At 34.4% G+C, this 25,192-nt stretch overlaps 2 protein-coding genes, 1 long non-coding RNA gene and 1 pseudogene across 4 annotated transcripts; all 4 read right to left on the reverse strand.

Annotated features, from left to right (window-relative positions):
• Positions 1–1,427: 1,427 nt before the first annotated feature.
• On the reverse strand, positions 1,428–7,037 carry LOC144547721 (putative disease resistance protein RGA3). The gene is made up of 3 exons (XM_078296421.1): positions 6,318–7,037; positions 1,776–4,647; positions 1,428–1,560 (listed from the first exon to the last, which is right to left on the reverse strand). Exons 1-2 carry the CDS (start codon positions 6,684–6,686, stop codon positions 1,870–1,872), a joined length of 3,147 nt encoding a protein of 1,048 aa, XP_078152547.1. The 5' UTR covers positions 6,687–7,037; the 3' UTR covers positions 1,428–1,560; positions 1,776–1,869.
• Positions 7,038–8,741: 1,704 nt separating this feature from the next.
• Positions 8,742–12,005, reverse strand: LOC144547872 (uncharacterized; annotated as a pseudogene). Its single transcript, XR_013509167.1, has 7 exons — positions 11,687–12,005; positions 10,921–10,990; positions 10,393–10,552; positions 10,214–10,295; positions 9,907–10,110; positions 9,164–9,228; positions 8,742–9,096 (listed from the first exon to the last, which is right to left on the reverse strand). The product of XR_013509167.1 is annotated as an uncharacterized LOC144547872 (transcript).
• An 8,941-nt stretch (positions 12,006–20,946) lies between these two features.
• On the reverse strand, positions 20,947–22,235 carry LOC144547874 (uncharacterized). Its single transcript, XR_013509168.1, has 2 exons — positions 21,593–22,235; positions 20,947–21,392 (listed from the first exon to the last, which is right to left on the reverse strand). It is a non-coding gene; the product is annotated as an uncharacterized LOC144547874 (long non-coding RNA).
• Positions 22,236–22,405: 170 nt separating this feature from the next.
• On the reverse strand, positions 22,406–24,873 carry LOC144547822 (putative disease resistance protein RGA3). The gene is made up of 3 exons (XM_078296509.1): positions 24,502–24,873; positions 22,595–24,213; positions 22,406–22,475 (listed from the first exon to the last, which is right to left on the reverse strand). Exons 1-3 carry the CDS (start codon positions 24,871–24,873, stop codon positions 22,406–22,408), a joined length of 2,061 nt encoding a protein of 686 aa, XP_078152635.1.
• Between the last annotated feature and the right edge of the window lie 319 nt (positions 24,874–25,192).

Genomic DNA, 25,192 nt, shown 5'->3' on the forward strand with positions numbered 1-25,192 from the left:
TTTTTGAGAGCCGATATCTCACGATCTGTTTTGAGATTTTGTATGAAACTTCACAGTCTTGTTTTATGAAGTCAAAAATGCATGTCGGTAAATTTTTATGATTTTTGAAGGTGTTTTGCTATGTTAATCATAGGTGCAAAGTTGGGCTCAGAGCACTCCTTCAGCAGTTCGGGCAATTTTTGAGAACCGATATCTCACGATCTGTTTTGAGATTTTGTATGAAACTTTACAGTCTTATTCTATGAAGTTAAGAATGCATGTCGGTAAAATTTCATGATTTTTGAAGGTGTTCTGATGTCTTAACCAGAGGTGCAAAGTTGGGCCAAAAAAACAATATTTTTTTTTCTCCAAACTCTAAAAAAAAAAATATATATTTAATAATCCGGGCCGAGGAAAATATCCGCGCTCGGAATAAAAAATAATTTTTTTTTTTTTCGGGCCCCGAATTTTTTCCGCTGCCCGGAATAAAAATTATGATTCGCGGAAAAAATCCGCGATTTGGGTATTTTTAAAATTTCAGTTGAGATCTGGTTATTTTTATTAAATTCATTTTTTTAATGGGTATTTTTAAAAAATCGGCAAAAATACCTCATACTACAAAAAATATATATATTCCCTAACTAAAAGAACCGAAAATAATTTACAGTTCGTATAGAAGAACCGATAAATTTTAGGTTTTGTCTACATAATTAAAATATCATGGCAAGCTATCTATTGTCCTGCCTATATTAAGTTGTAGTGTTTTGAGTTAAAAACTGTTGGCGTCCATCCAAGGAATCACAAAACTTTGTTAATTTTGTGTTCTTATACTTGACAGTGTATACTTTTTTGTTTTCTTCATTGAAAATGGTCATCTTCATAGGTTTTCTTCCTTGAAAAGGCTCATGTTAATATTAATTGACAATTGTAAAGCACAAAACAAAAATATTGCAATCATTTTTCCCCAAGGGAAGATGTTGGACTCACAATGATTTTGTCACCCAATAGAAACGTTGTAGCAATATTTTCTTAGAATATTTGGCGAACAAATTTTAATTTGAAATAATTTCATAATCTTTATTTGAAAGAAAGCTAGACAGACATTTCGTAAAAGATGGAAAAAATGGTTTTATGTGGAATCAAATGTTTTTATTGGAAAAAAAATTGAAATAATTTTATTTGAAAATATTTTTATATGGAAACAAATGTAATTTGGTAAAGAACCAGCTATTTCAATATATAACACTAATATATATATTTTTCTTTATAGTTTACGGCAAATGCTATCAACAGAAATATTGATAGTCTGAAAGATATTTGAATACAAAAAAATAGTTGAGATAAGGATAACGACAAAAAATTGAGTAATGCAAAAATTGACTGTTGGCTTGTTTAATCGTTCTTTAAGAGGTGATTTGAAGAAAAAAAAATATGTATAGAAAAAAAAATCAATGAAAATGAATTCCCATTAGAAAAGGAAATTATTTCTGTGTATTACAAAACATATAATAAATCAAATAGTAAATTTATTTCTATCGAGGGTCTTCGAGGGGACTCCTAAATTTTCCTTGTGGTAGAACACTGCAAAAAAAGTTGGACAAGAGCTTAATTTTGTAGCAACAACAAACAAGTAATATAAATATAAAATGTTTATTTGTCGAAACCAGTAATTTTGCAGCTTGATTAGTCAACAAATCCTACCAAGGCTTATGGTTACATAAAAGCAAAAAAGTTTAGTGGTCTAAAATTTAAATATTAAAATAATAAATATTATAATAATAGAAAAATTTATGAACCTGATTTGATTTATTGTAGATCCCCAATTTCAATGTCAGTGCAACCGCAGTGAAGAACACGGACATAAGTGATGAATGGCTCTGTCAGGGTAGTCTAAATTGATGGAATCAATCCATCTGGCAAAACACAAAGCAATTTACAGTCTTTGATTTCCAACCTTGTAAGTGTTGAAATGTTCTGTCGGCCGATATGTGGCTTTCCATGAGAGGAATCACCAATTGGCTCAGTAGATTCCACCAACTGTTGTCCATCCATTGTTATTGATTTCAGGACTTTACACCTGGAAATTTTCAGTGTCGCCAACTTATCCAGATTCCCTAGTCCAGTAATCAACTCAAGGCAGCGACAATCAGAAATGTTCAATATGTCAAGCTGGGAGGACAGCTGCTCTAGCTGTAGAACTCGGAAACCATCACATTTACGAACGACGAGGTGCTTGAGAGTGTGAAGATTGTTGAATGGAAGAGATTGAATCTTGTCACAGTTATATAACAAGATTTCCAACCTTGTAAGTGTTGAAATGCTCTGTCGGCTGAAATGTGGCTTTCCATGAGAGGAATCACCAATTGGCTCAGTAGATTCCACCAACTTTAGTCTATCCATTGTTATTGATTTCAGAACTTTACACCAGAAAATTTTCAGTGTTGCCAACATATCCAGATTCCCTAGTCCAGTAATCAACTCAAGGCAGTCACAACCAGAAATCTCCAATTTCTCAAGCTGGGAGGACAGCTGCTCTAGCTGTAGAACTCGGAAACCATGACAACGACTAACAACGAGGTGCTTGAGAGTGTGAAGATTGTTGAATGGAAGAGATTTAATCTTGTCACAGTTATATAACGAGATTTTTTGAATTGATTGCAAGGAACATGGATCACACATCCATCCCGGCACTGTGGCAGAAGAATAAGATCCTACTACAAGTTTTTTGAGGTTAGGATGTGGCTGGAGGGATTCTAACCAAGAAAAATTGGCATCATGGACACTTATTCCTGGTTTGAGGGTTATTTTCAGCATTGATTTCGCAGGGTCAACCCAATCACCCTTGGAATATGGATTACAGTTTATATGCAAAGCTTCAAGTTTGCACTTATTTCTCATGTTAGCATGCTGGGCATCTTTTAAATTACTCACTCCATAAATAATGAGATTTCCTTCAAGGTCCGTCATATCCTTTAACCAAGCTACATTTGTAACTTTCACCATTGCTTTCATTGTCTTTATGGCTGGAAAATTAACAAGCCCATGCGGGAGATAATTTATTGGATTTTTTGCTTTAATAATTAATCTCCGTAAGTTACTAAGTGAACCAATACTTTCAGGTAGATATTCAAGGTTATAGCAATCAAGAATTAAAGTCTGTAGGTTGTAAAGGAGGCCAATGGATAATGGCAATGTTTTAAGATTGGAAGACTTAATATCAAGATAGGCTAAATGTTTCAACTCGGAAATGGAATCAGGAATTCTTGTCAAATTATTCTCTTGCAATTCCAATACCCTGAGTGCTTTAAATTTTGTGAGGTTACATATTTGAAAATTTCTGGAGTATCTCGTATAGATAGAAAGGGTCCTTAAACCCATCAGATTTTGTTGGAGAACTTGATTTCCAGATAAACCACTTACATATAAATGACGTGCTTCTTCCGGAACGTTTTCCTTTTGTATATCAAGTGGTTGATTGATCTCCACCGAATAATGTTCATTCTCAGAATTAAGTCGAGCAAGATCATGGATTATATCGTGCAACTTACAACGTTCTTCAGATCCACTTGAAAAATCATCAACAAAGGACCTCTGTTTTAACTCCTCATAATATTCAACACCAATTTCTGTGATTCTTCTTTTGCCCTTGGACTCAATGTAGCCATGAGAGATCCATAACTCTATCAAATCCATCTTTTCTAATAAGTAATCTTTTGGATACATTGAGCAAAATAAAAAACAGGGCTTAAGGTGGGCAGGTAGATGAGCATAACTGATCTGAATTGCTGAGAATACATCATTTGATGGATAGGACTCCCAAAGATCATTCTCTAAAATCTCTATCCACCTTTCTTCATCTGTTTCATACCTAAGGAGGCTTGCAATCGACTTCACGGCCAATGGCAGCCCACCACACTTCCTCATAATATCCTTTCCCATATTTACCAAGTGCGGTGGCATAGTGTCACTTGTACCAACAAATGCAAAATGTCGAAACAACTGCCAGCACGAATCTTCAGGCATATTAGTTGGCCTAAAACAGGTCGTTGTTTGCATGACATCTGCAACCTTTTGATTTCTAGTTGTCACGAGAATTCTGACCAGCTTTGCTTCTTTAAAAGGAACCCTTATCGAGTCCCAAAGACTTTGATTCTCGTTCCACACGTCATCTAAAACAAGCACTATTGTTTTTCCCTTCACAGTTTGTGCAAGCTTCTCTTGTAATGAACTCAACTCACTCAAACCGCAAATTTTTTTGGTGACTGATTCAATGATTGCGTTAGTGAGTCTCCTAACATCAAATTCTTCAGAGACACATACCCACCCAAATAAATCAAAGCACCGGGTTACCCTCTCATCTTTGTAGACTAGTTGGGCAATGGTGGTTTTTCCGAGACCACCTTTTCCAATAATTGAAATGACCGAAAAGGGCTTTTCTTTTTTTGATAGTAAGAAATCGATGACCTCCTTTATTTCAGCATCTCTCCCAAAAATGCTTGCCTCATCTACCATGTGACCCGTTGGGGGTCGTGAAAGTTTATTGTTCGAACGCCTTGGCCCATCACTCTTCTTTAATTTAAGAGCCTCACGATCCTTTGCTATTTCATCAAATCGACTTCTTATTTTTTTAAGCCGATCAACCATGCCATTAGGAATTTGCACAATGTACTGTCCAAAAAGAAATGTATATATTATATAAGTACGCCAAAATTCATAATTTGTTAACTTAAAAATGATAATTAGATAGGAAATTTATTATATTATGTCACCACTCTGATGTTAGATTGGAAAAGCTGATAATATAACAAGTGACCATACATTCCGGTGGATTAATAGGGATGAAAACGGAGCGGGTTCAGAGCGGATAATGCTGATACCATATCTGCATCCGTCGGATAATGATCGGATACGAATACGGATACAGATAATAAACTGATATCAAAATTCAAAACCAAATCTGTCTTAAACGGATACGGAGCAGATAATTTACGAATACGGATTTGAATACGGATATAAAACAAATAATTGACGGATAATTGAATTATTTAAACTTTAAGATACAAATATTAATTAACAAAATTCAAATATGAAAATGAATGAATAACTTAAGTTAGTTTATTTAAATTTGTAATTAAAATTTATGGAAATATCAAATTAAAATCAAAGATATAATTGAATGCCGGCTGGATTTAAAATGGAGACAATTATTAACAGAAATTTATATAAAAAATATATATATATATTCAAAGCGAAGCTAGATGGCTAACTGCCTTTATAATTATATACGGCAGCAACAGCCTTTTCGTCTAAAATTAAATAAATGAGTCAAAGACTTCAAGCTAGTCAAAGCCTTGCTCGAAGTACGAGCCTCATAAAGCAGCGAAATAGATGCGCTGGCTAGGTCTGTTGTCCGGATGCTTCAGATATAGCTTTAGTCCCACAATCATAACGGAAAATAAATATGGTTAATATGTAAGCTTTTTCCGATTTCTAAGCGTCGCGTAGTAAGATATCGGAGATAGAATGGGTTGGAAAATTTGATTCAGATACGGATATCCGATTCGTTTAAGCATTCTCTATCTCTGTCTAGGGTAGCAAGAAAGTTCGTGGACCGCACCTCTATCCCAAGGGGTGGTAAGAAAACTCGTGGACTGTTTATGACTTTGCATTTTAATTCATTTGTTTATAACTCGTTTGTTAATGGTCCAAGCTAGCTCATTGTTTCTAGCTCGCTCACAAGTTAGCAAAGCCAACTCAGTCCAAATATGAATTTATGCGAATTTAGTACGCATGAATTATTTTGAAAACTATGTTGGTACAAATTTGGAGATTTAGTATTTTTAGTACGTATGAATTTAATTACAAACTTTAATTTATGGTAGTTAACTTTATATTACATTATTTACATTTGGACTTTTGGTTCACGAGCTTTTGCCAGCTGGCTCGGCTCAGCTTGTTATCAAAACAAATGAGCCACGAGCCACTTTTTCAGCTTGAATCCGAATGTTGGCTCGCTCATGACTCGCTCATTGTTAAAATTAGCGAGCTATGAGCTTGGTCTAGCTTGGACCGAGCCAGCTCATTGCCAGCCCTATCCGTATCCGGATACTTCTAGCTTGGACCGAGCCAACTTATTGCCAGCTCTATCCGTATCCGGATACTATTTCTCTTATCAAAGAATTATCCGGATCCGTATCCGGTCGACCCTGTTTTCACCCAGCTAAAAAATATATAAAAAATTGAAGCATCCTCTATTAAGTTTTAGTACCACACAACAAGAATAATAACACTAGCACGAGTAAGATAATTTTTAATATCTATATGCACGAGGTACTAACCTCCATCTTTTTTCTCTTGTGAGAACCCGAAGCTTCAGAAGCCTTTCTTGCCTCTAGTTTGACATGGATGATCTCATACCGGTACTCGCCGAGCAAATCCTCGGCATCATAAGCGACCTTCTTCAGCTCCTTGAGCCATAGCTTTACAGAACTGTCTCTGATCTCCCTCTCCTCAGCATCGTACAGTGTGGGCTTTATCCGCTTCAGAGTTCGCATCAGCCTCTTCAGATCCTTCAAAGCTCGAGCACGCCCCCTTTTGGAGTTATTAGAATTTGAGGAAGAGGAAGAAGGAGCCTGCACAGAGACTCTAATTGAGTGGAGCAAATTGGTGGCTAGAGAGAGCACAGAGGTTATCAAACACCCTGCCATTTTGCTTTGTAGATTTCTTTGAAGAGACTATTTTGAAAGAACCTTAGATCTGAGTGGTGAATGTGAGAAATGTGTGTAGAGTAATGAGCACCAGAATTTTGAGTTCTGAGAAGAAGTGGTGTGGAGAAGACTTTGACCATAGAAAATTCATCCTAACCAAGGGGAAGAGGTATTAGTCACGACCATAGAAATTTGGTATTATCGCTTATTAGTCGCGACCATAGAAAATTCATCCTAACCAAGGGGAAGCCTGGAAGAGTTAATCGCCTTCTAGAAGAGGTATTAAATGAATTTCTGAGTAGGTTCAATGGCCCCTGGAAGAGTCAGTCTCTTCGCTCCTTCTTACTAATTGCCCGTCTTTAATCTTCTTCTCTTTAGTTTCCACGACCATTCCCAATTCAACCTCATCTCTTTACTGATGGCGACCCAGGTCGAGACTTCTTAAGCGTATTTCATTTCAATTGTACAAGATTTGAATATTCAATCAAGATAATTCGGTACTATCGCTTATTAGTCAAGACCATAGAAATAATTGACAGCGAACCAAGGGGAATGAATCGCGTTCTGTTAGAATTAAAATTGGTTAGATACATTCAATCGGATGAGGTTTTTAATTGAAGAGATCATGCGGCCTTTGGCTTAATTATTTATTTTATTATTATTTTTTAATCTAATAGGTGTACTATTATGTGTTAAAACTTGAAAGAAAAATGGAACTGAAAAACAGAAAAAATAATTTTCGTTTGACCCCTCAAGTTCACAAGTATTATTCGAAAAATGGATGCGTCCCTTGCAAATTCATTTTTATAGGGACTTTTCTAAAAAAACACATTGTAACTAATTGTTTGAAATTCATGAACTGCAGTTTGTAACTAGTTGTTGCAAAATTGTACCATATATAGGTGCTTTTTGCAAAGATTCTCTTCTTTTCTTTTCCTGCTACCATATTGTATTACAGCTTTGAGATATAAATTAGCTCCAAATCAATATGATAATTAATTTAATTCAAGAAAAATTAACAAGGAGATATGAATATCACAGATCAACTCTGTCACGGATTACTTGGCCCGGCTCAAGATCACTGGCTCAGAGACACTAGACAACCTACTCCGGTCTGAGTCGACCGAGGGTCGGCCGGTCAAGGTTTTAGTGTATGATGCATTCCTTCCTTGGGCAGGTGAAGTGGCAAGGCGGCACAGAGTATCCTCTGCTGCATTCTTCACACAACCATGTGCCGTGAACGTGGTGTATGGACACACATGGGAGGATCAGGTCAAGGTGCCGGTCAAGACGAGCCCTTATGTAGTGCCCGGATTGCCCGTTCTTGAACCCCAGGATTTTCCGTATTTATGCTCGGGGCCGGGCCGTACCTGGCTTATTTGGAGATGGTTGTGGCACTATTCAAGTGACTAAATAAGGCAGATGATTTGCTTGTTAACTCTTTCTATGAACTTGAACCTGAGGTTTGCCTACATAAAAAAAAAAAAATACTTCTATTTTTCTCCTTATTTTGGAAAAAAAAAAAATTTGCTACCTAGAAGCATGAGGACAAAGTCAGTAATTAAGTAAAAGATATTATTTTTTGGCAACTTGTCTTTAGCTCCTAAATCTATTAAAAAAAATATCCACATTAATTATGATATTAGGTACTTATATGATGACAGTAGTGCTGACGGTTTCATGATAAGGATCTTTCAAAAGTCAACAAAACCAAAAGTTATTCAAAGAAAAATAAAATAAAACCATAATAGTACAAGGACTATAATACTATCAATTGATGATAAGGATCTTTCATGTTTGTATCTTGTTCATATTTGGTATTGAATCAGCTTTTCAATGTCTGTGAAGAAAATGACCAAGGACAAACAAGCATTTCTCAATAATATAAAGCATATATTTCATAAAAAAGAAGTGTTGCCTATTTTGTGATTGTGGCTATAGACTGATTTAAAATTGTTCAATTAAGGTTACCGTCAAAAACATGTATTCAGGTGTATTTTATGACAATAATCACAAAAACATGTATTTAAACACGAATACCTAACCTCATTTTCAAAATATTTTGTAAAATGTTCTTCGCTGCCAGTGACAAGCAAATATATAAAATTACAAATCCAATATGCTCTCTAATCAAGGGAAATTTAATTCATTAATTCTACCATGTAAAAGAAGGCAAAACAAAGTTGGGATAGTCATCAAACTTGGTACATAGAGAATGCATGGCATCAAGTCTGGCCGTTTCACCAAAAGAACCAAGACCCAATTCGTCAGCATGTATGCCTCTAGTGATAAATGCTGATTGAATGTTTGCTCTATTTGATCCTTTTATGTCATGGTGCAGAGAATCACCTACTGTTATGCATTCCTCCGGGTCAATACCTGTTAACCCTATTGCTGATTCATATATCACCTAAAATGAAACAAAAGATATGTATGAGAACCCAAAATGAAACACGGGTAGAACACAAGTATAATACCTTATGAGGCTTTCCCATCCATCTCACTTCTCCGCCCAGTTTCTCATACTTAGCCCCTAGAGTACCTGACCAATGCCAATCACCTTATTTGTTAGTATGAGTGAAGCTACGGTACAATGCATAGTGCACACCAGCCTGTACTATGGCTCCATATCTCCATTTTCAAAGTCCAAACGGTCGATCCGAACAGCTCAGCATGACCTCCATATGAAAATGAACTTGAAGACCAAATTTTAAATTTTTCAGAATTTTTTTTACTGTTTTTTTAGACAGCTAGGAAATTACTTGATCTAAAGATTCTAGAATTCATATCCCTGAGATAATAGAAATTTTGAGTTTAGATTCGGACTGTCCGATCTGCTTTATTAAAGGGGCCCGTGCATTCCATCCCGGGCCGGATTGACCCGGATTCTAATCAGACGGTCCAGATCTAAACTCAAATATTTTGTTACCTCAGAGGATTCGTACTCAAGATTCTAGACAATTAAACTTTAGTGATTTTCTACCTATCTAAAAAAAAGTATAAAAAATATAAAAAAATATAAATTTAATCACCAAATACATTTTCATATGGAGATCATGTTGAGCGGTTTTGATCAACCATTTAAAATCTGAAAACAGATATATGGAGCAATGGTATGTAAGGTTGTGCGCTATGCATAGTACCGTAGCCTCACTCTGATTAGTATTATACTATATTATATGGCATAGCCAAAAGAAATAATAGAATAACAGTAAAGCACCAGGCATCACACGCAAGTTACGTGCTTCGACCGTGACATAATCTGGATTAGCAACCAACATAGGTATCGGTTTTTGTCTCTTTGCACATAGTTCTAAAATCTGCTCAAGACCCTCCAAATCCATAGGTTCTGAACCACCAGATGGTAAACCTAGTGCTTCAGTGCCATGCGCCAGGATAAACTCAGCACATCTAAACCTAAACCCTATGAATAATTAACACATGAAAGCATTTGCAAAAGTTCACATTATTACATATGTTAAGCTAACATAGGAAGATTAATATAGAATACAACCAATTTAGACTACCTCAAGAGATATTGCCCCTCGATCATTCCATGTCATGTGGATGCATCTTCTTCCCATAGCAGCAAACCAGGAATCATCTCTCCTAATTTATTCTTATTATTATAATTAAACATTAAGAGCTAGATCTAACGAAAGGTAAATTTTCGTACTGACCTATATGAAATAATATATTATTATACCTCAAAAGAAATTGATGGGTTAGTTCTCCACTGGTAATAGCACCAAGGAATAGAGACGGGTCGAACCCGAGAGATTTAAGCTTATCATCTATAACAACTGCTCTTCTAGATGAATTGCTTATAATTACCATTTTAGCCCCTCTTGCTGCTAGCTTCTCTACTACCAAGTCAATATCAGCAAGCGAAATTATCAGATAAATGTTTGGGGCAAAATTCCTAAAATATTAAGTTAGCTCTCTCAGGATGTGAGAAAAATTCAGCAAGTAAAGTTACTACATCATGAGGTAGGAAAAACCATTACTGTCTAAATTAAAAATTCAAGATATTACATTGTATGTTTTTTACTAAACACTGAAAAGCAAAAACTGAAATGTCAAAGTTAACCCTTCTTAATCTTTTTGGAACAATTTACCCCTTTATCAGTCTATATCAAAACTTCTATTTGCATAAAAGAACTCATTGCTGTTTATGTAGGGTATTTCAGAAATTACTTGGAAAGAAAAAAAATAATGAATTAAATTATCATACATGTAGAAATGGCACCAGGATATGGTTTCTTCCCATCATGAAGTACCCCATATTGATCTAAGAACCATGCCTGTCATGAGAGGCAATAAAATAGATCAGAAATTTAAAGGGGGAATTAGTAATTGAATTAGTTTCAGCCAAGGTTTATGGTTAACTTGTTGCCACATAAATTCAAATTTTGCATAATTTTTACAATGTGCCTCCAAATCCTTCTTTCTATGCCACTACCACATATATAATTTAAATGATGTCTAAAGTTTTCACCGATTTAGGCAATTTGATTTCACAAAAATCTCTCTTTCCTATCCTCCCTAAATTCTCCCAGATCACTAAAATTAACCCAATTTCTCTCAATATATCATAACAGTCCACGAATTAAATCAATTATAATGTCAAAGAGACCTTAAATCGTTCAGATTCAGCAAGAATACAGATCCCATCCAAGCAATTGAAAGCACAAGAAGCCTTCCCACTATCATTTGAAGTGATTTCAGCCAAGGTTTATGGTTAACTTGTTGCCAAATAAATTCAAAATTTGCATAATTTTTACAATGTGCCTCCAAAGTCCAAACCCTTCTTTCTCTGCCACTTTACCGCATATATGATTAAAACGAATGCCTGATAAAAGAATCTCAAGGTCTAAAGTTTTCACCGATTTCGGCAATTCGGTTTCACAAAAATCTCTCTTTATCTCCAAAATTAACCCAATTTCTCTCAATATATCATAACAGTCCGCAAACTAAATCAATTATAATGTCAAACAGACCTTAAATCGTCCGGATTCAGCAAGAGTACGGATCCCATCCAAGCAATTGAAAGCACGAGAAGCCTCTCCACTTTCAGTTGAAGTGGTTTCCCGCGAAACGGAGCAATGGCTGGAGCTGGAGCTGGACATGGTCTTGCTCGTGACAGAGAGAAGAGATGGCTGGAAACGAGTATATAGACCTCTAGTGCTTGAAATGGAGAGAAATCTACTGGGCGTTATCGAAGAGGCGCAGTAGAAGCGTGCAATGTTGATTTTTGATCGGAGAGTGGGAGAAGGAGAGGACAAGTGAGAGAGGAAGAGCGCTCCCATTTTTTTTATTATGTTTTCTACCTTTTTTTTTCTCTTGGGGAGGAGACGCTCAGAAGAACAACGGTGCCTAGAAGTCGGAGTTTAGGATCTGCTGAGGTAACTCAAATTTTGAGATTAGCTCCGAACCGTCCGATCAGAATAGATCCATCTTTCCGAGTTGGAATGCAAAGGTCCGGATTAAAACTCAAAATTTGAGTTACCTTAGGCGAAATGAATAGTTACAAGGCCAGAACCAAACGAGCCGATTTTTTCAAAAATATCCAAAAAAAAATTAATTTATTAAAAATAACTATTTTTTGAGTGAAATTTTAAATATGTTCAGGCCGCACATTTTTTCCGCGCTCCGAAATTTTTATTTTATTTTATTTTATTCCGAGCGCGGATATTTTCCGCGGCTGGATTTTTTTTATTTTTTTATATTTTTTAGAGTTTGGAAAATATTGTTTTTTTTTTATTTTTTGTCCAAATTTGCACATCTGTTTAACATATCAAAACACTTTCAAATATCATGAAAATTTATCAACATGCATTCTTGACTTCATAGAATAAGACTGTGAAGTTTCATACAAAATCTCAAAACAGATTGTGAGATATCGGCTCTCAAAAATTGCCCGAACTATTGAATGAGTGCTTCTGAACCCAAATTTGCACCTCTGATTAACATACCAAAAACACCTTCAAAAGTCATGAAAATTTACTCACATACATTATTGACTTCATAGAACAAGACTGTGAAGTTTTATACAAAATCTCAAAACAGATCGTGAGATATCGGCTCTCAAAATTTGCTCGAACTGCTGAAGGAGTACTTCTGAGCCCAAATTTGCACCTCTGATTAACATACCAAAAGGCCTTCAAAAATCATGAAAATTTACCGACATGCATTTTTGACTTCATTGAATAAGACTGTGAAGTTTCAAATAAAATATCAAAACAGATTGTGAAATATCGACTCTCAAAAATTGCACGAACTGCTGAAGGAGTGCTTCTGAGCCCAAATTTGCACCTCTGGTTAACATATCAAAACATCTTCCAAAAGTCATGAAAATTTACCGACATGCATTCTTGAATTCATAGAATAAGATTGTGAAGTTTCATACAAAATCTTAAAACAGATCGTGAGATATCGGCTCTCAAAAATTGCCCGAACTGCTAAATGAGTGCTTCTGAGCCCAAATTTGCACCTCTGATTAACATATCAAAACACCTTCAAAAATCATAAATATTTACCGACATGCATTCTTGACTTCATAGAAAAAGACTATGAAGTTTCATACAAAATCTCAAAACAAATCGTGAGATATCGACTCTCAAAAATTGCCCAAACTGCTGAAAGAGTGCTTGTGAGCCCAAATTTGCACCTCTGATTAACATATCAAAACACCTTCAAAAATTATGAAAATTTACCGACATACATTCTTAACATCATAGAACAAGACTGTGAAGTTTCATACAAAATATCAAAACAGATCGTGAGATATCGGCTCTCAAAAATTACCCGAACCGTTGAAGGAGTACTCTTAAAAATTTGGGCTCAGAAGCACTTCTTTTGAGAGAGTTCAGTTTTGTTATGTTTGAGTTTTGATTTGTTATGTTCAGTTTTATTATCTTCTTAGTATATGTTTTATTATGTTTGAGTTTTCAGTTTTGTTTTGTTTCATTATCTCACGATCTGTTTTGAGATTTTATATAAAACTTCACAGCCTTGTTCTATGAAGTCAAGAATGCATGTCGGTAAATTCATGATTTTTAAAGGTGTTTTGATATGTTAATCAGAGGTGCAAATTTGGGCTCAGAAGCACTCCTTCAGCAGTTCGGGCAATTTTTGAGAGCCTATCTCACGATCTATTTTGAGATTTTGTATGAAACTTCACAATCTTATTCTATGAAGTCAAGAATGCATGTCGGTAAATTTTCATGATTTTTGAAGGTGTTTTGGTATGTTAATCAGAGGTGCAAATTTGGGCTCACAAGCACACCTTCAGCAGTTCGGGCAATTTTTGAGAGCCGATATCTCACGATTTGTTTCGAGATTTTGTATGAAACTTCACAGTCTTGTTTTATGAAGTCAAGAATGTATGTCAGTAAGTTTTCAAAAATTTTGAAGGTGTTTTGATATGTTAATCAGAGGTCCAAATTTGGGCTCAGAAGCACTCATTTAGCAGTTCGGGCAATTTTTGAGAGCCGATATCTCATGATCTGTTTTAAGATTTTGTATGAAACTTCACAATCTTATTCTATGAATTCAAGAATGCATGTCGGTAAATTTTCATGATTTTGGAAGATGTTTTGATATGTTAACCAGAGGTGCAAATTGGACAAAAAATTCCGAAAAAACAATATTTTCCAAACTCCAAAAAAAAAAAATTTCGGGCCGCGGAAAATATCCACACTCGGAATAAAAAATTAAAAAAAAAATTTCAGGACGCAAATTTTTTCCACGGCCTGGAATAAAAATTTCGGGGCGCGAATTTTTTCCGCGGCCCTGAATAAAAATTCCGGGGCGCGGAAAAAATGTGCGGCCTGGGCATTTTTAAAATTTATCTCAAAAACTGGTTATTTTTAATAAATTAATTTTTTTTGGATTTTTTTAAAAAATCGGCAAAACAAGGGTATAACAAGTTCTTTTTAACATATTGTTTACTATTTTACTGATTCAATACAATAAAATCAGTATTAACATTTAACATTAACAATATGAATTAGGGGTGCAAACGGATCAGATAGTGGTATCCATTTTTATTTTCCGGATACAGATACATATATTAGCTTTTTATAATAGTGAACAACATAATATTTTTTATAATATATATTAAACTATATTGCATATATCTATTATTTGGATATAGATGATTAAAATTTAAAATCATATTTGTATCTGTATCATCACGGATATTTGTATCAAATTTTCAGATACGGCCAGATAATAATATCCGACCTGTTTGCACCCCTAATATGAATGATCGGTTTATATAAGCTTAAAAAAAAATCAACTTTTCCTGCTAATTTTCCCCCGTGGAATAACATTTAATCGCTTTTACAAATCTTGAGGACAAAGAACTGATTAATTAATATTAAAAAAAGAGTGAGACTATGGTACATTGTAATACGTAGATCGGTCCGTGCATTAAATTTATGCCTTTATTTTTTAAATTTAAATAATCAATCAGAACCATAGTCACCTAAACATGTAAAGTAATATTACTCTTTTAACTAATTAGGATACAAATACCCTTCTTATTTAATTATCTAAATGTTATTGTTAGTAGTATTATTATTTGTTGCTGCTGCTGCTGTTGTGGCTCTTTTATCTCTCTTTCAAACATTTCAATTTCTTTATTTAAGATTAGTACTGAAATGAGGGTTTTTCTTTCATTCTATTAAAGTACAACATGGAAATAAATTTCTTTTCGAGTTTGTATAGTTTTAATACCATGAAAATATTGTTGTGTATAATCAATAGATTCCTTTCCTGTTAATTATAGAAAGCTAATTTGCATTTTGCATGAAAGATGCACGATGCATTCTTTTATAAATTCATATTCCCACAACCTAAGACTACATCATGTTCTGGTTATTTCAAAATTTAAATATACCTATATATATATAGAGGATGGCTAAGCTCAAATCGTTTGTTCCTGGACTCAGGAACAAACGATTCAGTTCTCTTATTTCCATAGGTCAAATGGCCAATCCAAACCGTTAGATGTTTAATCTATATTAAAATGTGCTTGGAGACAAAATTTTATATTTTTTGGAATTTTTTTACTATTTATTAAGAGGGTTTGAAAGTCGCTGTTTTTATTAAAATTCTGCACCATAAAAAAACAGCGACTTTCAAACCATCTTAATAAATAGTAAAAAATTTCAAAAAATATAAAATTTTGTCTCCAAGCACATTTTAATATAGATTAAACATCTAACGGTTTGGATCGGTCATTTGAACTTCGGAAATCAGAGAACTGAATCGTTTGTTCCTGAGTCCAGGAACAAACGATTTGAGCTTAGCCATCCTATATATATATATATATATATATATATATATATATAGGGTAAGGCTAATTAAGGTGCTATGGCTTGCATAGAGGGCTACGGTGCTACGGCTCAATATTCGAGTTTTTAAAATCCAAACGGTCGATCCGAACTGTTCATCTTGTTTTCCATATTAATATGTGTTTGGAGACCAAATTTTACATTTTTTGAAAATTTTTTACTATTTTTTGAGATATGTAAAAAATCAAATATCTGAATGGTGCAGAATTTTTTAGATCAACTGATTTTCTACCAATCTAAAAAAATAGTAAAAAATTTCCATGTAATTTTCTACATATCCTTTGTAACTCTTGTTTGGTGGAAACAACCTACAATCTAATTTTCAGTTGCTCTTATATATGCAAAGAATGTGTGGGATTACATGTCAATTCATTCAGGCATGCAGCTGCATAACTTGGAGACTCGGTTCAACAAACATGGAACAAATCATGGTTACTGCTCAAAGGATCTTCTTTGTAGCAGATTGAGAAAAAAGTTTGGGCAACATGGTTTATTGCAACAATCTGGTTTCTTTCGAAGCAAAGGAATGAAGTGACATTTCGAGGGTGGCGGGTAGGATTAGAGAGGAGTGCAAGCTTTGGTTGAAGTTTTGTAATGGGAGGGGTAGTATGGATACTTGGTGCTTGTATAGTTTGTTTCATTAGCTGTAGCTTCATGCATTAGACTCATCTAATAGTGTGGAGAACTCTTGGTAGCCACTACCAAGTCCCTAAAAAAGAATTTCCAGGGTCAATTTGAGTCTAGAATTAAATTAGACTTGATTTATATCATTTAGGATTTTATTTGGATCAATTTAATTTGGAGTTGATTTGAGGTCATTTTAACTTGATTTGGGTTCAAAAGGACTTGACTACGAGCTTTAAAAGTCAAGAGGGTCTATTTTGTAAATATTCAGGGGGCTATTGTATTAGATTCAAGGTTTAAATTGGGTTTTATAACTTTTTAGGATCAATTGCGTAAAATTACTGGATATGAGGGCTTGTTTATAAGTTTCTGAAGTGGCGAGGGTTGTTTTTTTTATAAAAAAAATAACATAATAGCTAGCTAGGTAGAAGTTTATGCGATATCATAATGAATTAAACATAACTCTTTGTGTGACAAAAATGAATTTCATTTGGAGTATATAAATAAGGAAACCCTAAACTAAAAAAAAAAAAAAATGTGTTCACGCAAGTCTTATCAAATCATGGCTATTCGCATTAACCTAATAGTATATCATGCAAGGAAGGTGTATCAAATGCATGCTATATATTCATGTTAAACTCTGTTGTATCATACAAACGACAAAAAAATACAAAGAAGAATTTCATGTATAGCTGTCAAAATCTTGAAATTATGTATCTTTTCTTTTAAAATTTCTAATATCATATTTATTCTCCTAAATATTAAATATTAAGAACTCCCAAATTTACTAAATTTATTATCGTCTCTATGAAAACTCATTTCAAATTTAATCCTTTATTAAAATAAAAATGTATCATGCATGTATTAAAAAAAATATCCGGTCTTCTATTGATAATATCATAGGACTCCAGATTAGCATTTGAAGTCAAAACATGGCGCACAGAGGCATCTGTTTGTTTATTATTCCAAGACGCTAAAAGTTAACAATAACAAGCAAAAATTAAAAGCTTTTAATATGGGACTTTAATGGATCAAATTTAGGCCTTATAATGTTTTAAATTTGTACTCAGTTCTCATATGAGCTAACTGGGCTTATTTTGGGCTTAACGTTTTCTCTCCTGTTTCAATTAATCGGATATTTAAATTATAACTCTTACTAATTCTAATTAACTTGCATTTGCTTGATATGATTAATAATAAAAATAATAAAAAAATTGAATCTGGAAACAATGCTAGATGAATATTGGCAAATTAATTTCGTAAATTGAGGTTCATGTATTTGGCTGAGAAGAGGAGGAGATAAATTGGTACAAAATTAATGCTTGTAAGATTGTTATGGTCCCACCTCCACTTTTTTTTTTGAAAAAGGAAATTAAGCAGAAACTAGACTGGATTGAATGTGCATTGAAGTTTGTAAAGTATGGATTTACCGAAGAAATTAGAGCTCGTGGAGTTCAATTGCTAATGCATGATAAGCTGCATTTCTTTAATTTATTATTGGAATCATCTGGAATCTAAGGATAGAGACATTTAAGGCTTAAATTGGATTTTATAACTTTCTAGGGTCACTTTCTAAAATTAATTTAGGCTTGATTTAGATAATTTAGGATTTTATTTGGGTTAAAAAAGTCTTGTTTGTGAGCTTTTAAAGTCAAGAGAGTCTTTTTTGTAAATATCCAGGGGCTATTGTTTTAGATTCAAGGTTTAAATTGGATTTTATAACTTTCCAAGGTCACTTGGGTAAAATGTCAAGCTATGAGGGCTTGTTTATAAGTTTTTAAAGTGGCGAGGGGTGTTTTCAAAAATTCTCAAGGGCTTAACATGTGAGTTTAGAGTTTCCTGGGACTTCCTTGTGAATTTAAGTCCCAGTGAATTTCCGGCTTTTTTTTCGAAATCTGATCCGGTTTATTCTAATCATTGGGTCCCGTCGTCAGCCACTTGCGAGTTTCGGATATCGTTAAGATTCGCACTGGACCGCTGTGATTTTCATCGTTGTCATTCTAATCCTTCTGTCAATCGAACTCAATTCCTTTTGTCAAGAGGAAGGTAATAACAAATTGTTCAATTTTTATTGATTTTCATCGTTGTTTTCATTTTTTTAATGTTTCGATTTCAAGTTAGGTGACTTTTATATGATCGGTACCAATCTTGTCCTTTAGTATCCATTCAGATGCAATTCGACTTTTATGTTCACCCAAAAAAGATTCTGACAAGAAATACTAAGTTTGCAAATAAATCCTTGATATATAATTGAATTTATTTCAAAAGGTTTAGCATTAACCAAGAAGCATTAAACATGGAATTGAATCAAAATTGAACGAATTATTTTTTTTTTATTGATCCACAGTAAAAAAGGAAAAAGATACATACAATTCTTACTTAAAGGAAAATGAAAAAAAAAATACAATAAAAACAAACTGGAAAAAATTAAATTCAATTCAATTAAAGTTATTCAAACAAAATATTCTAACATAGCCTCGTATAAATTTTCAAACATTTTTTTTATCAAGAATTGAACAAATCTTCTTTTGGGCTACTCTTTTCAGCAGCTAGGGCATCCTCAATTTTGTCAAGTAAATAAATATGCTCATTCATTGAAAAATTATGTTATTCCATCATCTTTTTATATATTTTGACGTGTCAAGCATTATATGTTGACACATAATGTGTACTCCAAACAAGAGGGTTCCAATGCCATATTTTTTTCATACATCATCATATCTCATATTTTATATTTTCGTTTTCAAAGTTCAAATTATCGATCCGAACCGTTCAACAAAATATTTATACTAAAATATGCATGGAGATGAAATTTTATATTTTTTGGAATTTTTTGCTATTTTTTAAGATAGGTACAAAATCACTGTTTTTGAACTGTTCAAAAAACAGTGATTTTCTACCCATCTTAAAAAATAGTAATTTTTTTTCAAAAATTATAAAATTTCATACCTAACCATATTTTAGTATGGATATCATGTTGAAAGGTTCGGATCGACAATTTAGACTTTGAATATGAAGAAAATGAAGATATAAAATATGAGGTATAAAAAAAATGAGGAATTGGAACCCTCCTCTCCAAACAAATACATATTTCATGTTCTATAAAACTGTCATATTTCATTAATTAAAAGGCTATAATATTTTTCTCATTTTGCACAAATTGAGGATGATACGACTAAATTGGGCCAGCAACTAAATATTATTTTATAGTTCTGGTTAGTATATCATTAAACTTAATGGAACAATAAACATTTAAATATATCATGAAACTTACGAAAGAGCTTCTAGTAACTTTTTTTCCATTTTTTGTAAAAATTTTATTCTGATGCTAGTTACTATTAATTAAATTAATGAAACCTAAAATTTTATTATATATAATAGTAAATCTGTGAATTTTGAAGTGCCAATATATTGAGAAACAAAAGAGCAATTTCGATCAAACATGCGCTCTACACGAGTATGGCATTCTCTGTATTAACACACTGTTTGAATTTGGTTTTGGGCAGTCTGATCATAATTTGGTTTTGAACAGTCTGACTTTAATGCAAACACAAATGTGCTTTGAAAACAAATACAGAGAGCCGCTACCACCGCACATGAGCAAGAGAGCTAGAGCAGAGATCACCGCAGGAAAATCAAGAGACTGATGAACTCTAAAACGGAAGGGCAGGAATGAAGAGACTGATCAACTCTAAAAATAAAAAATAAAATAAAAATAGAAAAGGGTATTTTTGTCTTTTATTATTTTAATTAGGGATTTAACTATGGTTAACTCTATAGTTACTATGTAATGGGTAAAAAAGAAAGAGTTTGTGGAGTTAAGCGATAAATTAGATAAATTTAAGTTTTTAGGGATAAATAAGAAACTAGAAGAGTCTGTAAGGGTATACAAGAAATTAACCCTAGACATTTCGAGTTTTTTTATTTTATTTCCAACAGACTAGCAATAAATCAACAAAAATATTCAGAAATCGTCTGCAACACAATATGAATTTATTAAAGAAATCAAGTGAAAATATCTTTACTTGGACTGTACCAGCTATGAAAATCGTCTGCAACACTTACAATAAGGTTCGTTTTAATTAATACTGCCAATTACCATACACACCACAAATATATTGGCTAATGAAAACAAAATAGTAGAGATAAGGATAATGACAAAAAATTGGGTAAAACAAAAATTGACTGTTCGCTTGCTTAATCGTTCTTTAAGAGGTGAATATTTGAAGAAAAAAATAAGTATAGAAAAAAATCAATGAAAATGAATCCCCATGAGAAAAGGAAATTCTTTCTGTGTATTACAAAACATATAATAAATCAAATAGTAAATTTATTTCTATCGAGGGTCTTTGAGGGGACTCTTAAGGCTGTGCTCCAAAAGAGGGGAAGAGGCCTTCATTAAAGGAAAGGAAAGGGAGCGGAGGGGAAGAGCGACCAGACAATAATCAGCTCGGACTCCATCACCTGCTCTAGAAGCGGGAAAGCGAAGAGGTAGCGGAGGGGAGCGGAGTGGAAGGAAACTGCTACTGTTCGGAGGTGATGACGCTGTGATTTTTGCTGAGATTTGTTACTCCCGAATCGGGGTGTACGAAACACTGTTCGAAGGTGAGCGACGCGCTGATCACCCTCCCGTTCCTTCCCCTTCCTCTCCGCGCACAATTTCTAGAGCACAGTCTAAATGTTCCTTGTGGACCAAAGGAAGACATCATTGAATAGAACGCTACAAAAAAAGTTGGACAAGAGCTTAATTTTGTAGTAGCAACAAAAAAGTAATATAAATATGAAATGTTTATTTGTCGAAATAGATAATTTTGCAGCTTGATTAGTCAACAAATTCTACCAATACTTATGGTTACATAAAAGCAAAAAAGTTCAGTGGTCTAAAATCTAAATATTAAAACAATAGGAAAATTTATGAACCTGATTTGATTTATTGTAGATCCCCAAATGAAATGTTACTGGTCAAGAATACGGACATAAGTGATGAATGGCTCTGTCACCCGCAATCTTAATGTCAGGTCAATCTCAGTTGATCGAATAAATCCATCTGGCAGAACACAAAGCAATTCACAGTTTTCGATTACCAACCTTGTAAGTGTTGAAATGCTTTGTCGGCCGGTACATAGCTTTCCATGAGAGGAATCACCAATTGGCTCAGTGGTTTCCACCAACTGTACTCCATCCATTGTTATTGATTTCAGGACTTCACACCCAGAAATTTTCAGTGTAGCCAACATATCCAAATTCCCTAATCCAGTAATCAACTCAAGGCAGCGACAACCAAAAATCTCCAATTTCTCAAGCTGGGAGGACAGCAGCTCTAGTTGTAGAACTCGGAAACCATCACAATCATGAACGACGAGGTGCTTCAGAGTGAGAAGATTGTTGAATGGAAGAGATTGAATCTTGTCACAGTTATATAACAAGATTTCTTGAATTGATTGCAAGGAACATGGATCACACATCCATCCCGGCACTGTGGCAGAAGAATAAAATCCCACTGCAAGTTTTTTGAGGTTAGGATGTGGCTGGAGGGATTCTAACCAAGAAAAATCGGCAACATGGACACTTATTTCTGGTTTGAGAGTTATTTTCAGCATTGATTTCGCAACCCGCCCACCCATGGAATCAGGATCACAGTTTATATGCAAAGCATCAAGTTTGCATTTATTTCTCATGTTAGCACACTGGGTATCTTTTAAATTACTCACTCCTTTAATAGTGAGATTTCCTTCAAGGTCCGTCATATCCTTTAACCAAGCTACATTTGTAACTTTCACCCATGCTTTCATTGTCTTTATTGCTGGAAAATTAACAAGCCCATGCGGGAGATAATTTATTGCATTATTTGTTTTAATAATTAATCTCCGTAAGTTACTAAGTGAACCAATACTTTCAGGTAGATATTCAAGGGAATAGCACTCAAGAATTAAAGTTTGTAGATTGTAAAGGAGGCCCATTGATAATGGCAATGTTTCAAGAGATGGAGACTCAATATCAAGATGAGCTAGATGTTTCAACTCGGAAATGGAATCAGGAATTATTGTCAAATAATCCCCTTTCAATTCCAATACCCTTAGTGCTTCAAATTTTGTGAGGTTACATATTTGAAAATCTCTCAAACATTCTGTATAACATTCCGACAACCTTGAATTTAGGTCCATTGCCTCGGGATTGTTTATACAATACTCATGCTCTAAATCTCCATAGCATCGTCTCATATCGATAGAAAGAGTTCTTAAACCCATCAGATTTTGTCGGAGAACTTGATTTACATATCCAAAGAAACCATCTACATATAAATGACATGCTTCTTGCGGAACGTTTTCCTTTAGAATATCAAGTGGTTGATTGATATCCACCGAATAATGTTCATTCTCAGAATTAAGTCGAGCAAGATCATGGATTATATCATGCAACTTACAACGTTCTTTAGATACACTTGAAAAATCATCAATAAAGGACCTCTGTTTTAACTCCTCATAATATTCAACAGCAATTTCTGTAATTCTTCTTTTGCCGTTGGACTCAATGTAGCCATGAGAGATCCATAACTCTATCAAATGCATCTTTTCTAATAAGTAATCTTTTGGGTACATTGAGCACAATAAAAAACACGACTTAAGGTGGGCAGGTAGATGAGCATAACTGATCTGAAGTGCTGAGAATATATCATTTGATGGATAGGACTCCCAAAGATCATTTTCTAGAATCTCTATCCACCTTTCTTCATCTGTTTCATGCCTAAGGAGGCTTGCAATCGACTTCACGGCCAATGGTAACCCACCACACTTCCTCATAATATCCTTTCCCATATTTACCAATTGTGCTGGCATAGTGTCACTTTTGCCACTAAATGCATAATGCTGAAACAACTGCCAGCATGAATCTTCAGGCATGTTAGTTGGCCTAAAATAGGTCGTTGTTTGCATGACATCTGCAACCTTTTTATTTCTTGTTGTCACAAGAATTCTGACCAGCTTTGCTTCTTTAAAAGGAACCCTTAACGAGTCCCAAAGACTTTGATTCTCGTTCCACACGTCATCTAAAACAAGTACTATTGTTTTTCCCTTCACAGTTTTTGCAAGCTTCTCTTGTAATGAACTCAACTCACTCAAACCGTAATTGATTTCGGTGACTGATTCAATGATTGCTTTAGTGAGTCTCCCAACATCAAATTCTTCAGAGACACATACCCACCCAAATAAATCAAAGCACCGGATTACTCTCTCATCTTTGTAGACTAGTTGAGCAATGGTGGTTTTTCCGATACCACCTTTTCCAATAATTGAAATGACCAAAAAGGGCTTTTCTTTTGCAGATAGTAAGAAATCGACAACCTCCTCTATTTCAGCATCTCTCCCAAAAATGTTGGCCTTATCCACCATGTGACCCATTGGGGGTCGTAAAATTTTATTGTTCAGACGTCTCACTCCGTCACTCTCCCTTAATTGGAGAGCCTCACGATCCTTCGCAATTTCGTCAAATCGACTTCTTATTTTGTTAAGCCGATCAACCATGTCATCAGGAATTTGAACAATCTACTGTCCAAAAAGAAATGTATATATTATATATGTATGACAAAATTCATAATTTATTAACTTAAAAATGATAATTAGATTGGAAATGTATTATATTATGTGACCACTCTGATGTTAGATTGGAAAAGCTGATAATATGACAAGTGACCATACATTCCGGTGGATAATCTAGCGAAAAAATAAATAAATAATTCAAGCATCCTCTATTAAGTTTTAGTACCACACAAGAAGAAAAATAACACTTGCACAAGATAATTTTTAATATTTATATATGCTCAAGGTACTAACCTCCATCTTCTTCCTCTTGTGAGAACCTGAAGCTTCAAAAGCCTTTCTGGCCTCTAGTTGGACACGGGTGACCTTATACCGGTACTCGCCGAGCACATCCTCAGCATCATAAGCAACCTTCTTTAGCTCCTTGAGCCATAGCTTCACAGAACGTTCTTTGATCTCCCTCTCCTCAGCATCGTACAGTGTAGCCTTGATCCGCTCCAGAGTTCGCATCAGCCTCTCTAGATCCTCCTCAACAGCTCGAGCACACGCCCTTTCGGAGTTATTAGAATTTGAGGAAGAGAAAGAAGGAGCCTGCACAGAGGCTCTAATTGAGGGGAGCAAATTGGTGCCTAGAGAGAGCAGAGAGGTTATCAAATACCCTGCCATTTTGCTCTGTAGATTTCTTTGAAGAGGCTCTTAGGAAAGAACTTTAGATCTGAGTGGTCAATGTGAGAATGTGTAGAGTTTGAGGAGAAGTGGTGTGGAGAAGGCTTTGAATGTTTATTTTTTATTTAACGAGAGTGGAAATGAATATTTTAGGTGGAGTGAGGTCACTAATTAATAGCTTTACGAAAGTTCTCTTCTTTGAATGTTAGTTTGATTAAGGAATTTCTATGGTAACCTTAGTCCGGTCAAAAGTCAGGTTTGGAGCTCCGATAAAACAAACTTTTACTATTATAACTATTACCTTTGTTGTTGTCTTAAT

The sequence above is a fragment of the Carex rostrata genome, chromosome 32 (genome assembly GCF_964058835.1).
Source record: "Carex rostrata chromosome 32, lpCarRost1.2, whole genome shotgun sequence".
NCBI lineage: Eukaryota > Viridiplantae > Streptophyta > Magnoliopsida > Poales > Cyperaceae > Carex > Carex rostrata.

Bases quoted from the DNA above. Each gene is read 5' to 3' on its own strand.
- LOC144547721 (XM_078296421.1), bottom strand. From the start codon at position 6,686: ATGGCAGGGTGTTTGATAACCTCTGTGCTCTCTCTAGCCACCAATTTG. The intron at 4,648-6,317 runs GTTAGTACCTCG...CTTTTTGGACAG, and splicing joins ACAAGAGAAAAAAGATGGAG to TACATTGTGCAAATTCCTAA.
- LOC144547822 (XM_078296509.1), bottom strand. From the start codon at position 24,873: ATGGCAGGGTATTTGATAACCTCTCTGCTCTCTCTAGGCACCAATTTG. The intron at 24,214-24,501 runs GTTAGTACCTTG...TTTGGACAGTAG, and splicing joins ACAAGAGGAAGAAGATGGAG to ATTGTTCAAATTCCTGATGA. The intron at 22,476-22,594 runs GTGCTATTCCCT...TTAATTTTCCAG, and splicing joins CTACAAACTTTAATTCTTGA to CAATAAAGACAATGAAAGCA.